Raw genomic sequence first — 16,557 nt, 5'->3', positions numbered from 1 at the left:
GGATTACCAATTTTTGCCTAAAAAATGTACAAATCATACACGTAATCTTATATATAAGGTATCATTAAAGGGAGGTTGTTTTGAATTTGGCGAAGATTAATGAAAGGGTTACCGATTTCTGCCTAAAAAATGTATAGGGTAGACCGAGGCAAATCGGATTACTAATTAGCACGATAAAATAGCTCGTTTAAAATAAAACACTAACAAAAATTGTCTTAAAACTTATATTAATCCGATTTGCCTTAATCTACCCTAAGTTATTGGATGGATAGCCGATTCTCAAAAAATTTAAATTCGACGTTTTCGAACATAAGCAACACATTGGTATCAAAAACTCAAAAAACAATTTTTACTTCGGTCTTTTCTACCCCTATTTCATATATAATTCTTTTAAATTCGGTTGATTAGACTTAGCTTTATATGCGATCAAAATTATGACCTTTGATCGCGTATAAAGCTGGGTCTAATCAACCAAATCTTAAAAAATTATATATGAAATAGGGGTAGAAAAGACTGAAAAATATAATAAAATTAGAAATAAATCGATATCTCAATATTTGCGGAAGTTAGAGCAACCACGGACATTTTTAAAAAAATTCAAAATTTTTTTAAAAAAGAACCTTTTTACCGATCATCGCCAAATTCAATACCAACCTTCCTTGAATGATACTCTATCGATTAAAAAAAAAAACAGCCCGATATCTCAATATTTGCGGAAGTTAGAGCAACCACAACATCAAATGTGCACATACACACACACATACACACACACATACGGACATTTTTTTTTAGGCGATATTTCGACGTTTTACAACGATCTGAACATATTGGCAGAAAAAACTCAAAAACCAATCTCTTCGTTGGTTTCTTCTACCCCTATTTCATATATAATTCATTTAAATTTGATTGACTAGACCCAACTTTATGCGCAATCAAAGGTTCATATATGAAATTCACGAAAACAAAGCTTCCTCTATGAGGAAGCAATATTACGATATCCTAATATGGACTTACAAAATCCGGAAAAAAATTATCCGCGCTAAGACCTTACAGTTTCTTGGGACATCTAGAAGGGACATTCTCATTTATTGACATCATTCAAACAATTTAATAAATAACACAAAAATCAAAAAAATAAATGCTTCTAATAGACAATGGAAATTAAAATTATTAATTAAAAAATATTTTTTTAAATTAGTAGTATAATGTTTCTATGTTATGTTAAAAAATCTCTTGATTTTAGTAGCATATGTTTCGCATTCTGAAATATTTGTTTTACATAAACGCTGTAGCTGCAAATAATAATTGTATTGCGCGCCTCTTCCTCGAGATCAGTATGTAGTGCTTCCACTATGCACCGATGTCGCCACAATCTTTTCAGTTAAAGTTTTCCGTTCCGGTCCGTGTCTCTAGCGTTCCCTAGCTCATTCTTCTTCTTTGTGCCGATCACGTCACACGGTCTATGCAGAAATTGCACGAAATGGGAAAAAGAAAACACAGACATCGCTCGTCGGACGACGAGAATCGTGAAAGAAAGTTACAGAAGCGGGTAGAATGGTTGGAAGAACAGATTCTACAACAGAGAGAAAACGAGCGCTGTAAGTATACATCAAAGGTTAAGTCTTAAAAAAGGCGGCCTCGCTCGTACTTTCAGACGGCCATGACGGTACGCATATCGTTGTGCCAAGGAAAAGGGAATGGTTTTTTTGGTCCAACCAATAAACCAAAAGATGTGTGTCATCGATGTTCAACATCGTATGGCACATAATCCCGCTAATCCCGTACTTAATTCCGGACGTATCAATAGGATACTTAACCTCGTACCGGATCTCGTACATATCGTAAGTAAATTTGTACGTGGCTCATCTCGTAAGCGTCCAACGATTACGAGAAATAAACGCCAGATGAGAAAAGGCAATACATCGCTTCACGCTGCGGTACAACCGACTCGTGACAGCAAATAACCCTCACGGATATAAATATCTATATATATGTAAAAAGAAATAAATAAATAAGAGACTATGCTAGTTTCTTTTTATTTTTGATGATTTTATCCCCTTCTTTTCACCGTAACAGGTAACGAAAGACACGTTTCGAGAAGACAGTCATCATCAAGCAGATCGCGTAGTCGATCTCACAGGAGAGACTACCACGACTATGATCGTTACGATTCAAAAGGGCGTTATAGACGTCAGTACCGTGGCAGTTACAGTAGCGAACAGGAGGATCGAGACAGAAACGAGTATTATCATGATGATAAGTATTCGAAACACAGTGCCTATAGTAACTATAGGCGTGAACATGCGTCTACGGATCGTAGAAAGAACTCAAGGAGTAAGTCCCTAGACAATGTGCGTGGCTCACGTACTTCAAGCTCTAGTTCGCCTGAACCAGTAGGTGGAAATAAGTCCAACGACAACGTTGCACAGCCAGATATACAAACCGCCACGGAGATAACGAGAGATAGCGAGGACGCCCCGGCAGTCGTAACTGGCAGCAATGACAAGCTCGCAAGCGATACAAGACCTCCTGCAGAGGCTATACCGTCGGAAGTTCAAGAAGATGAACTAGAAGCTGATGTTCTGGAAGTATTTGGAGAACGTATCAGGCCCGAGCGAGTGTTAGCACCAGCAGTACATAGCCATCTGGCAGCGATTTGGTGCGAAATTATCGAAAAAGGGTTACCGGCGGAGGATCGAAAGACATCATTGAAAAAGTTTCCACCTCCAGAAAATTGCGTTTTAATGGATCCGCCAAAATTAAATTTGGAGGTTAAGGCAGCCTTGGATAGTACAATCCAAAAAAGAGACGAACAGATTGTTGAAAAACAGGAAAAGATCGCTGCTTCGCTCGCCGGTGTCGGAAAAACCATAGAATTGTTGTTAAAATCCAATCTGGTCGATAAGAAGAAATTCTTGGAACCTCTTACGGGCGTCGCAAAACTGCTAGCTGATTTGCAACACGATGAAACATCGATTCGGAGGAGTTTGATTCTAAAAAATATCAAAGCACCCTTTAAAGATACGCTGAAAGATTTATCATCCGACGAGTGGCTATTTGGAAAAGAGCTGAGCGAGAAGATAAAGGCTGCAAAAGTTTTGCAGCAATCTACGAAGGATCTAAAACCGTCGTTTAAACAATCGTCTGACAAAGGAAAGTACCCAAAAAACTCGAAGGGCCCGCCTCACCAGGGCTATTACAAGTCAAACATCCATTCGAGGAGGGGCGGGTACAGACAGAATTACAGTCGGAGCAATTACAGTCGGGACAACAAGTCCACTTCTCGAGGGAGGAGCCATTACCAAAAGCAGGAGCAGACGAATGCGAAGAAGAGCAGCTAAACGTAGGTAAACTTGCAGGTAGATTGGCTCACTTTAAGCACAACTGGTCTGAGGTAACTTCAGACGAGACCATACTGAGCTGGGTTACAGGATACACTATACCCTTTACATCGGAGGTACGTCAACAGACTCCACCTACCGAACCTCGTTGGTCAAAACAGGAAGTATATTTAATCAGAGAACAAATCGGAACCTTGATAGAAAAAGGTGTAGTACAGGTTTGCCAGCCGGAGCCAAAACAATTTATTTCTAAGATTTTTCTAGTACCGAAACCTGATGGATCACATCGTCTTATCCTTAATTTAAAACGGTTAAATGAATTTATAAAGACGGAACATTTTAAGTTAGAAGATGGAAAAACGGCAAGGCAAATTTTGACTCGTGGTTGCTTTATGGCGTCTATTGATTTGAAGGATGCATATTACCTAATTCCCGTCACAAAATCTGATCGAAAGTTTTTACGATTTATTTTTGAAGGAAAATTGTACGAATTCACCTGTTTGCCGTTTGGACTTAATAGAGCTCCATACACGTTCACCAAGTTGTTAAAACCGATCGTATTGTATCTTAGAGAGCGCGGATATTTATCAGTAGTATACTTGGACGACTTATTATTATTAGGGAATTCATATGCAGAATGTTTAAGGAATGTTCAGATGACCAGGCAATTATTTGAGAAATTAGGATTTATCATCAATGACAAGAAAAGCCAAGTAATCCCCTCTAAAAAATGTAGATTTCTCGGTTTCAATTACAACTCTGAAACGATGAGTATCGAGCTTCCAGAAGAAAAAAGGGAAAAAACAATAGATAAAATTGAGAAATTTAGTAAAATAAGATGTTGTACTATCCGAGAGTTCGCGGGATTGGTAGGCACTTTAGGTTCGAGTTGCATAGCATTAAAGTATGGTTGGGTCCACATGAAAGACTTTGAAAGAGCAGAATTCCTAGCACTCAGGAGGAATAACGGAAATTTTGAAGCACGCATGTCACTCAGTAACGACTTGCAGACTGAATTCGAGTGGTGGAAGACAAACATTAAGAAAGCTACACGTTCGATTAAGCAATTTAGAGCAGGTTTAGAAATTTTCTCAGACGCATCGCGATCAGGATGGGGCGCGTATTGTAATGGTAATCGAACACACGGCCATTGGAGCCAAGAAGAACAAGCTTATCATATCAATTATTTAGAATTATTGTCGGCCTTCTTTGCCTTGAAATGTTTTGCGGAGAATCTGAGAGGCGGTGATGTGTTATTACGAATCGATAACACTACCGCCATCGCTTACATAAACAAGATGGGCGGTATTCAGTTTCCAATATTGAGTAGATTGGCGAAAGAGATTTGGAATTGGTGCGAAAAAAGAAACATTTGGATCTTTGCATCCTACATTTCATCTCGAGATAATGCTAAAGCCGATTTCGAATCTAGACGTCTTGAACCGGAGACAGAATTTGCCTTGTCATATTCAGCCTTCAAAAGTATAAAAAATAGGTTTGGCAAGCCCGAGATAGATTTATTTGCGACAAGGACAAATACAAAATGTGAACGCTATGTTTCTTGGTCAAGGGATCCTGGTTCAATCGCAGTTGATGCATTCACGATAGATTGGAGCCAATATTTTTTTTATGCCTTTCCGCCGTTCGCAATAATTTTACGAGTATTAAGAAAGATTCAAGACGACGGCGCTAGAGGTATAGTTGTGGTGCCACATTGGCCAGCTCAGGTTTGGTTTCCTGTCTTCACTGCCATGCTGGATGGCGAACCAATTTATTTTAAACCACATTTGAACTTGTTACGTTCTTTGAACAGGCAGCCACACCCGATCTGGAAGAGGATTACCCTGGTTGCCGGAGTGCTATCTGCGAAGCGCTAAAAAAGAAAAATGTACCCGAAGAAGCGCTTACGGTCATGTTATCCTCACTGTCGGAGTCATCGCTTAAACAATACGATAGCTGCTTAAAGAAGTGGTGGTCCTTTTGCCGTCAAAATGCCATCGAGCCATACAGATGCGACGCATCACAAGTAATAAAATTCCTGATGGCAGAGTTCAAAAGAGGGGCTTCTTATGGTACGCTGAATAGCTGCCGATCAGCGATCGCTCTGTTGCTTGGTCCAAAATTGGGTGAAGATCCTCAAATACGGAGACTATTTAAAGGCATTACGAGACTTCGACCGGGAAGGCCAAAATACGAGTCGACGTGGGACCCACAAATCGTTTTAAATCACCTTTTGCAATGGGGACCGAACGATGCGATTACGTTGGAGAAACTCACGTATAAGTTGGTAACATTGTTAGCCTTAGTCACAGCACAGCGCATGCAGACACTCGCGTCGATTGACACCCGAAATGTACGGAGATCTACGGGCTTGATAGAGATTAAGATTCCGGACAGATTAAAGACGTCAAAGATGAATAAGAAGCAACCGACTTTGATTATCCCCTTCTATAAGGAAAACACTGACGTCTGTGCGGCTTCGACATTAGAAATGTATTTAAGCAGGACAAAGGATTTGCGAGGAACAGAAACTCGATTATTTGTAGCACTTAAGAAACCACATAAAAGTGTATCCAGCCAGACCTTGAGTAGGTGGATAAAAAAGACCTTTAAGGAAAGCGGAGTGGATACAGATATATTCGATGCATATAGTACTCGTCATGCGTCAACATCCACAGCGAAAAGAAGTGGTGTCAACATAGACGCAATTAAAGGAGCCGCGGGATGGACGGAGAGATCTGGTACCTTCGCCAGATTTTACGACAGGAATATTATTACAGATAAAGGAACTTATGCAAAGGCTATTCTAGATAGAGTCAATGATTAACACTGCGTGTCATAAATGTTGGCTATTATTATTTTTTTTTTCTCTAAATGTTCTTAATCGAATAAAAATAAACAGGTATAAAAAATTCTGAGACACTGAATCTCTGCCGTAACACACTTTAAATAACTACATACTGATCTCGAGGAAGAGGCGCGCAATACAATTATATGATTAAACGAACTTACCTGTAAGTGAAGTTCTATCATAATTGTATGAAGCGCCTCTTCCGAAGAGATCAGACCCACCCAATAGAATTTTTCCCTCTTTTTTAATGCTGTACGCATTAAAAACCCTGGTAGTCACGGCAGCACTTTGAATAAATGAGCTAGGGAACGCTAGAGACACGGACCGGAACGGAAAACTTTAACTGAAAAGATTGTGGCGACATCGGTGCATAGTGGAAGCACTACATACTGATCTCTTCGGAAGAGGCGCTTCATACAATTATGATAGAACTTCACTTACAGGTAAGTTCGTTTAATCATATAATTAAAAGGTAGTCACAAAAAATCTCGTTGCAATCAAACCCATTTGTTGCTTCCGTTACTAACGCTAATAATTAATGTAACCAGCAATCATACAATCAGAACAAATACGCTATCAATTAGGCGTGAAAGCTTGAAAAATGGCATTCGCGAATTCATCAAGATTCGACGTCGCGGTCGAGTTATCGAGCATAATAAAATCGCTAGCCATAGCAAGGCTATGAAATCGATTCTCGCGTGTAAAAAAAGTGAATTATCATTTACCCCCAATTAAGGCTGTCAAAGTTCTACATTAGTCGAAATAAAGAGAAAGACGGTGAGAAAGAAGGGGCAAGGGAGGAAGGGAGAGGGGAAGACAGAGGAATAGGGAGCACGCGGTGTCAGGCGAAAGTGATTTTATTAAAAATTTGTGCGTTTAAAAACTGCTGTCGGAACCGGGCTTGCTAGACCAGGGTTTATGCTGTCAACCCTCTTCGCTATCTACGATAGTAAGAAGAGTGTAGGAGAACGGAAAATGGACAAAGATGTTTCATAAAGATGATGGCTCGAGATAAAGAATGCAAGAAACGTCGACAATGAGGACGACTTCGACGATGAGGATGATGGCGACGATTAGAAAGGGGTAGTAAAGACACCGACAAGCCAATATCTCCCTCTCTTTCTTCAATTCTATCCATACAGATGGGTCACAGTCCATCAATGTTATAATCAACTCGGTTACTCGTAATTCTCGTCCGTTCGCATGAATATACACGAAATGGCGTACTAGGCGCGAGACACTACCGCGTATTTTGATATAAAAAAAACAATGCGACGTAGCGCTTGAAAAGTACACAAAAAATTAAATAAAAAAGGCAACTAGCCACATGATCGCACGACATGATACGGCACTGGCGCTGCCAAGTAGCTTATCTGGAATTTTCGCCTCGTCAGATTTTCGGTTTAAATATCTCGGAAACAAAAGTCGTAAAAAAATCGAGTCGAATCTACGAAAAAGTGTTTGACGATTCCAGTTTTCAGTTTCACTTACGCACATACCTACACTCTCAAAGCGACTTTGTCCACCAAGACGCATCATCATGTATAGGTAATTGTCATGTAAGAAAGCGCAACGTGTAAGTATATAAGAAATAGGAACATGTAAAAAAGTTTTACATACTTGTAGAAATGTATACAAAAGCAACAATTGAATAAGAAAGAGATATTAATAATAACTTATTAGTCTAGTAAAATTACCTATAAATATATGTATTTTAATATTATGCATTTAAATATTATACTAATCTTATATTACATATCATTTCTATATTACATGTTACATATCTTATCTATTATTTCTGTATTCCAATACAGAATTAATAATTTCCATACAGTTAGTATGTTATTAGTGCAAAATATTATTTTCTTGCATCTAAATTTGAAATTACTGCATAATTATATGTGCCATCATTAATCTCTTTCTTGAGTTATCCAAAATTATTTTCATGCATTGTTTAGGAAGCCGGGTAACAAATGTGTCTGATCAATATTCTATTAAAATTTAATATTTGTTAACCTTATTCCTAATAAGTTTCCCTCGTCTAATTCAGAATTAGCGCGTCCCCGCAGAGGGATCGCTGAACAGTGCGTGCGCCAATCAGCAGCGGCCATGCCCGGCGCGGATCGTCTCGCTCGCGAATCGCGAGACACAAAATCCATCAGCCGCAAAGGTAAATTCCTTGCCTTGAGCCTAAAATCGGCAAATCATTATCGAGAATCCTCCGGAAGGTCGAGTAAATAAAAGCGCGCGGGTAGGATCGCGACCCCCACTTTACAGTCACGTAGTAACGACAGTAGCGCGTAGCAGTTCGCAGCAGAGAATCTTTTCCCACTCCGCTTTCGCTGATTGTGTGCCTATAGAGTCCGTGTGGTTCGTTCGATCTGACGGATCTTCTGATTGAACTATTATTGCTGTGAATTCCACCGAGCTACATTGCATCCGCAGCGCGGAATCCAGGCTTCCACCGGTCTTCGAAATACAGCCACCGCTCAGTATAGTGTACCGCGAATAGAGTAAGTTTTAACAAACTTTTCTTCTTATTTACTTCTGCACTTGCACTTCCTATCCATCACCGCAAAATCGCGCGCGACCTTAATCGCACATGCAATAATAAAAATCAAATATTAAAGTTCAGGAACCATTAATGAAGGTTAGGTGCTTAGGTTAATGAAGGTGCTTGCCGTTAGCGTTTACTTTTATAAAAAACAAAAAGTATTACTCGCTTGAAACGTTCCAGATAAAACCTTCTTCATTTTTAGAAAGATCGGCCAATGTGAAACTTGCTGGCATTACTGTGTAACATTTTAATGTTTTTATTCAATGTTTTATGTAAAATTTGATATTATTGATATCTTATTTTATGACTCAGTGTCAGAAATTTTCCGAAAAAGACTGTTCAAAATCAAAACCTTTTTCTCTATGCCGTTTAATGAAAATCCCGCCTTAAAATATTGATAAATCTGTCCTACAAATTTGCATAGTTTTCGCGACGTTAAACGGCGTAAATACTATTCTAAAATTTAACAGCTTAATTTCGCTTCGGGAATAAACGGCATATTTCCCCAAAAAAAGAAAAACAATGCCTTGTTTTTGCCTGTGCCATGCAGACTCACTATAGTTGGTCTCGGGAACTCAGTGCGAGGTAAACACTAGGGGAAAAGCAAAGGATCAGTATACAACAACAGTTGATCGGTTGTCGACTTCGAGATCAGCTGAGTCGTTAACACTTGGAAAATTAACTGATATCTCGGGCTGTCGACAACCGATTGGCCCGGTAGCTTTTTGGGCTCGTTGATAGAGGTCCGAGGTTTGAGAAACTTCCGAAATTCGCGAATATAAAACCCCGGACCTTCGCGCGCGAGCTCGCACTCGACCTCCAGTCTTTAGTTGCGACAGTGTGTGATTCTCTTGCGTTCCGAAAAAGATTACGTGTCTTTTCGTTCGCTCGGCAATTTTCAAAAGAGACTTTAGCGGCTCGCGACAAGTTTAGATATTCTCACAGGTTTGAAGTCGGTGACTTGCGGAATTGAACATCATTCCATCGTTCCCGGAATCGCGATTGCTTTTCGCCGCTCGCAGTTAATTCGAGAACAAGCGCCAAATTTTTTTTTTTTTCTATAAACGGTCCCCTGAGGCTACTTTTATACTTCAATTAAAACTCATTGTTATTAATTATTAATTGCATATTTTGGATTGTCATATAATTTAGCAGTATTTGAGGACAATACGTATGTAGATTTATTCAACATTTTCCGAGATAAGGAGAAACCAAAAAAATATTTGAAAAACGAAAGAAGCACATTAAAATTACAGTGACGTGAGCTTCATTTTTTCGACACTATAGAGTGTTTAGGTAGGTCCAGCGCCCGTTCTCGAGTTGGGGCCAATTCCTTTTAGTGACACAAGTCGACACAAGTGTCGTTCTGTCTTTGTTATTCATTGAATGCCAAGAAGGATAGAACGATGTTTGTGTCGACTTGTGTCACTAAAAGGAATTGGCCCTTAATGAACTTGTACATAATCTGTAAATAGACATTTGTTTTAAGGCTGTGTAAATACAACTTTTAGACGATTATAATCTATAATTTCCGCATTCACAGTGAATATCGAAAATCTCTTTTTCTTTTCTTTGCTCGAGCACAGACTATTGTGCGAATAATTCTTAAGAAGTTATAATTTTTTTTTGTTACAATATTTTTCAGCATCGTTGTTGTATAGATATAATAAATTGACAATTTTATATATCCTTCAAATCTTTATTTGTATTTTCTTCACGTTTAGAAATAATATTTTCGAGTCTGCGGCACTGATGACCAACATGTCGACTGATAATACTTATGTGGACAAGCGATTCGATAACATAAAACACGCAGACCGTAAAGATAATGACCGTAAAAAGTACAGAGGCTTAGTACTTAAAAATAAAATGAAAATTCTTTTAATAAGCGATTCAAAAACTGACATCAGTATTGCTGCAATGAACGTTAATATCGGTAATTATATTTATGTTATTTCTATATTTTATGCATTAACTTGATGTTTCTAGCAATATACTTACCTATATGAACTTTCTTATGAAATCATACTGTGCATAAATTATAAATTGTCACAAAAGAATATATCGTCAAAGGATAAATAACAATTTCATTAGTTTAATATACGAGTATTTAATATACTTTAATGTATTAACATTTAGGTCTCTGTAATTTGATCTGTAATTTGCTTAATGACATTATATATTTGCTGTATACCTATAAATTCAATGTTTTGATGTGCAGTTTATGTATTCTACTTCTTCTGAGTCATTCTACATTATTAATATTGTTTACATTTTTTTGTGGATAGATTTAGTTATATTTTGTAATTTTGCATATATACATATATATATATATATATATATATATATATATATATATATATATGTATATGTATATGTATATATATAATCAAAGATTAATATGTTTCTATTATCCCTTTCGGTACGAAGCGACCGGCACGCGAACGGCCTTCCAGTGGTCGAAGCGTCGATCCGCCGATATACGCGATTCGGTCGACAGAGCTAGGCACTCGACGTTCAACGCCTTCAATTATTATATGTAATAAAACTCAATAACAAAAACAATATAAAAAATGTATTAACAGAAGCATTTCAAGTTAACATTTCAAGTTGCTCGGCCGCAGTGAGCAGCATGTGGACAGTGATTATATAGTCACTGCTCGGCCGCAACGAGCAGTATAATGGACAGTGACTGTAGTCACTCTCCGTACCGAAAGGGTTAATTAAAGTTCCATATTATCAATTTCAAAAATTTTTTAACTATATAGAGATAAAATATGTTACAGGCTACAATAAGGATCCAGATGATCTACCTGGATTAGCGCACCTTTGCGAGCATATGTTACCGCTGGGAACAAAGGAATGTTCTCAACAAAATGATTACAATGAGTACCTGTCGCAGTATGGCGGTTATAACAATGCAAGGACAGGTTTAAATTCCACTAATTATTATTTCAATATAATTCCGAAGAAGTTGGAAGGAGCTTTAGATCGATTTGCGCAGTTTTTCATAGCGCCTCTCTTTCGCAAGGATTTGATAGAGAATGAGATAAATGCTATACATTCAGAATACAACGAAAACTCAACGAATGACGAATGGCGACTTCTTGCATTAGTGAAATTATCTGTGAAATCAGATCATCCGTTTTCAAAATTCAGCATAGGCAATAAAAAGACATTAGACGAAATACCGAAGGAGAAGAACATTAAGGTTAAAGATAGGCTGGAACACTTTTATAAGAAATATTATTCTGCAAATATTATGTCGCTGTGTATTCTTGGTAAAGGTAGGGCGATAATTTAGAACTGTTTATGATTAGACATTTAAATGCTTTTTACACTGTTATACATATATAAAAATATTTGAATTTTGAAATAAGTAGGGGAGAGTTGCCGAATGCGTACCACTTAAGTTATTTTTTATTATATTTCCCATTTGGTAGTAATTTGTACACTGAGAAAAAGGATTTGCTGTATTAGCAAATATTTGTCATTATAGTGACAACAAACATTTTGATTTGCTGCGGGTAGCGAACTTTTTGCTATTGCAACAAAAGGTTTGCTACCCGCAGCAAATCAAAATGTTTGTTGTCACTAATTTCTCTCAGTGTACGCAAACAAACGTTAGAAATTATAGCTTGATGTTTCAGGCACCTATTATTACATGTTTAATTTTTCACCAATAACAAATTAATTTGTTATAAGTCTTTTCGTAACATGCTGCAAAAGATACGATTTAGGCAACCGGTCGCCTAAATCGTACCTGTGGGTCTTTTAAATCATATCCTCCTTGAAAGTATCGAATTTATAAATAAAAATAATTAAAAATATAAGACTAATGAAAGGAATAATTAACTTATACCTATTTTACTAATAATTTATCAAAAAAGGATTAAGTACTGAATAATTAATAAATCACAAAAATGAAAAGATAAAGACGTCACTGTCGTGTTAACATAATTTAAATTATGTCACGTAACATAGAGATGCGTGCGCATGAGTATACAGCACGAATTCCTAGATTGTAGGTTGGGGTAGTCGCCATTCAGACGGATTCAAAGTCTCATAATTCCAATTAATGTGCACGTAAAAATTCATGAAACATCTTAAGGGTGTTGTTCAAAAATATGTATGATGCAGAACCCGAAATGTGCTCTCAATTTTTTATTAAAAAATCGAAAAAAAAATTTGGCAAAATGACTTTCTTAATTTAAAAATTTGTATTTTTTTTAAGATTCAATATTAAGTAGCGCCCATTTATAAAATTATGTAAAATGTGTTATTTTAAGAAAAAAAAGTTTTATATGGGCGTTCCAAAAAACAATTACTTTGAGAATTGAAGTTGAGATTTTGGGTACGTAAAGCAAAGGCGTATTTTCACATTTTAATTTACGTACTCTTAATTAAAAGTAAACTAAAATGTATTTTTATTAACAAATATTACATAAATATATCAGAAAAAATAATTAAGATAAAAAATTAAGAATTAAAAATATCGGGCCCTGAAGTTTGGTCGGGGTGGCCGCCACCCCGTGTGGCCTCAAAAGGTTAAAAAAGGTTCGATCAAAATGTGAAAAAACTAATTGTAACACAAAGTAAAATATATTTCCAATAATATTTGTCTTTTTGGAAAAAATTATATCTTTTGCCATAAACAGATGTAATAATTTTTTGTTACATATTTATAGCGTATGTATGTTACATCAACGAATAAATTTTTTGTTTAGAAAGTTTAGATGATCTTGAAAATATGGTAGTAGAACGCTTTTGTAATGTAAAAAACATGGAAGTTGAACTTTCTACGTATTCTGAATGTCCATTCAAAGATGAAGACTCTAACACTTTATGGTTATACGTTCCGATAGGTGATATAGGAAAGATAGACATTATGTTTGCTTTTCCTGAAAAGCGTGAAGACCAGATGGTAATAATACACTTTCTTTTCGACTTTAATACTTTATACAGTTTATACGAATATTTTATCTTAATTCTTTTAAATATAATTATGGTAATTATACAGAAAGTTAGGGACTCTTTCCGATTTCAATAATTTTGAAATATATTATCAAAGTCATTAGCTTATTAACGAAGTAACGAGCGACCAACAAATATAATATATATTTAAAAAGTTTTAGTCGGTGGTCATTGTTCATCAAAAAGTTATTAACAAAAAAAGTTTTAAAAATGTAACAGTTGTTTTCAGCAATGGAGGACATAATTTGTTAATATGTATAACGAAATAACACATGTATACGTAGAAGAGGGGGGGCTCTGCCCCCCCTCCACATCTCAGATTTTCTCTGTAGCACACATATCATTAACGCAAAATGGTTCCACATGGGTCTCCACGCGAAGCGAGGCCCATGCGCGTTTCTCATGCGCATAGGGACCAAAAAAGAGAAAAATATAAGCCTCGGCAAAGTATAAATTTATTTTTAAATGTATATAGTGTCAAAAAATTACGTTCTACTCATAAATTTGTGTTGTTAATAAATTTTTAATAAACATCGCTAGTTAAAGCTTTTTAAAGATTGCTGAAGCTAATGATCTTAATAATATATCTCAAAATTATTGAAATCGAAAAGTGGCCCCTATCTCTGCATAATTGCCATTATCATACAAAGTGTCCCAAGTTTTTTTTAGACAAACTTTAATAGCCAAATTAACTAAATAATGGGCTATAAGAGCCGACGCAAGATCTAATATGCGGGAAATTATATTTAACAAATAATTTCTTTGTACATTATATATATGCGTTTTCGACTCATTCACTGAAGAGGGATTTAGGGCCGAAACGTTTGATATTTTTAATATGTTTTTAATGTATTGACTAAGAATTTATTATAGCGCATATATATATATAGTTGCGGAAATTATATAAAAATATGCTTATAAAATTTTCTCTCTGTCTCCATTTCTTTCTTTCTTCTTTTCTCTGTCTCTTCCTATAATTGATTACACATAATTGTTATTATTGTAGTACATATAATGAAACATCATTATGTCACATTTTAATTAAAGCTTATGTTTATTGTTTATTGTTCATTTGTTAACATAGTCTCTCGAATACATTAAGCATTTACTTGGACACAAAAGTGAAGGTTCATTATTATCGGCTTTAAAAGCCAAAGGTTGGTGTAGCAACGTAGAAGCTGGAGATTATTCTATGGACACAAGCATACATTTCTTTAAAGTTACATTTTATCCTACTATGGAAGGTCTTGATCATACAGCAGATATTGTTCAAATAATGTTCCAATATATCGATATGCTGAAGAAGAATGAACCGATGAAATTGATCTACGATGTAATAAATAAAAAATAATATAATCTTTTGTAGAATGCTCGGCAGATTGTAGGATTGCAATTTGCTGAACACTTTGTACTTTAATATTGTATATCACATATGAAATTACATGGAAATTTTACATTTATAGGAAATTCAGCTAATGTCGGTAATAAATAATAGGTATAATGAGAAAATACACTGTTTGTCTGTTGATGACATATCTAGAATAACCTGTCGGATGCAGGAGTGTCCCATGGAAGAAATCTTTTCGAAGCAACGTGCATGGCAATCAGATTTGATCAAAGACCTAATAAAAGAACATTTTACGCCGCAAAATATTAGAATTTATGTTGTCGCAAAAGCATGCGAAGGTATAGGGATGAATGAAACCGAGCAATGGTTTGACATTAAATATTCAAAAATGAAGATACCCGAGGAACGAATGGAAATATGGAATCGCGCTGACGCCGCTGACTCTAGCACGGAACTGAAATTGCCCCCTAAAAATACATTTATACCGATGAAGTTTGATATCAAGAATGAAACAAACGTAAGTAAAATTATCATTTTTCACAATATTAATCCTTGAACACTACTTCGTGGTACTAACAATAAGTAACATCTCCATGAAGCATAAACTATGCCATGAAACTTGGTATACAATATAAAATGTTAATGTAGTTTATAATTCTATTCTTACGTATATTTTTTATATAATAAAAATAATTATAGTGTACTATTAAAAAAATATATATAGTATATGTATATATATATATATTTTATATATGTATATATATATGTATATATATATAGGGGTGACGGCTGGGGTCTAGTGGGTAGAGCGCCAGATTCGTAATCCGGAGAACCGGGTTCGAATCCCGCTAGGCCACTGAGAAATTTCTCAGCAAAAACGCTGCCCCCCCATCTAGCGGAGAGTGGTAACCCTAGATGGAAAAACTGGGCTCCGTCTTTCGGAAAAGAGACGTTAAACCGTTGGTCCAAAGGGTTAAGTGAGAGGAGAAGGGTAGTAATGGATGAGTTGTACAGGGTTGGGTACGTCCCTTTAAAACGCCCTTTAAGACCCCTTGGGGTAAATAAAGTAGGGGAGACCGGGGCTAAAAGGTCAGTTTTTTTTCGGAGCCGATTTTTAACAACAAAATAAATAATTGAAGTTAAATGTGGTATACCACTGTAAAGAGTGAACCTTTAGCTACAAAATTTATTAAGGAAATTTTTATCTACGTCGCTTTGTTTAACCGGTATAGAGCAAAAACGACAACGGTGCAAAAATTGAAATCTCAAAAATGCCGGGGTTTAAGCGTCACCCCCCCGGGGCTGATCAGTCACACTGCATTTTCAATACATATACGTACAGTTAATCCTGAAAAATGATAGGATACATTTTAATAATTGTTTTTTAAGAGAAAAATATAAAAATTTATTTAAAATTTTTATGCGAAACATTAAAAAATAATTGTTTTACCTAAAAACAATTTAGGCACGTGAATACAGAGGTTAA

General features: G+C 36.2%; 3 protein-coding genes across 4 annotated transcripts; all 3 read left to right on the top strand.

Moving 5' to 3' along the window:
• Nucleotides 1-1,480: 1,480 nt before the first annotated feature.
• Nucleotides 1,481-4,297, top strand: LOC139781797 (uncharacterized). Its single transcript, XM_071720691.1, has 2 exons — nt 1,481-1,598; nt 2,077-4,297. Exons 1-2 carry the CDS (start codon nt 1,481-1,483, stop codon nt 3,339-3,341), a joined length of 1,383 nt encoding a protein of 460 aa, XP_071576792.1. The 3' UTR covers nt 3,342-4,297.
• On the top strand, nt 4,262-6,168 carry LOC139781806 (uncharacterized). The gene is made up of 2 exons (XM_071720699.1): nt 4,262-5,068; nt 5,155-6,168. The coding sequence occupies exons 1-2, from the start codon at nt 4,262-4,264 to the stop codon at nt 6,166-6,168; spliced, it is 1,821 nt and encodes a 606-aa protein (XP_071576800.1).
• Nucleotides 6,169-8,501: 2,333 nt separating this feature from the next.
• Nucleotides 8,502-14,649, top strand: LOC139781805 (insulin-degrading enzyme-like). 2 transcript variants are annotated; one of them, XM_071720698.1, is made up of 4 exons: nt 8,502-8,705; nt 9,902-10,045; nt 10,474-10,685; nt 11,536-13,484. In XM_071720698.1, the coding sequence occupies exons 3-4, from the start codon at nt 10,502-10,504 to the stop codon at nt 12,051-12,053; spliced, it is 702 nt and encodes a 233-aa protein (XP_071576799.1). In that variant the 5' UTR covers nt 8,502-8,705; nt 9,902-10,045; nt 10,474-10,501; the 3' UTR covers nt 12,054-13,484. The 2 variants fall into 2 exon arrangements, with proteins under 2 accessions (XP_071576799.1, XP_071576798.1); XM_071720697.1 differs by lacking the exon at nt 9,902-10,045 and having other exon boundaries at nt 11,536-14,649.
• The last annotated feature ends 1,908 nt before the right edge of the window (nt 14,650-16,557 follow it).

Source organism: Temnothorax nylanderi, unplaced genomic scaffold, assembly GCF_030848795.1.
Source record: "Temnothorax nylanderi isolate EJ_2023f unplaced genomic scaffold, tnyl_v1.0 TNYL_tig0364_pilon, whole genome shotgun sequence".
Classification (NCBI taxonomy): Eukaryota; Metazoa; Arthropoda; class Insecta; order Hymenoptera; family Formicidae; genus Temnothorax; species Temnothorax nylanderi.
Note: the sequence above shows the minus strand (reverse complement) of the source record. Positions and strands in the feature narration are given on the sequence as shown.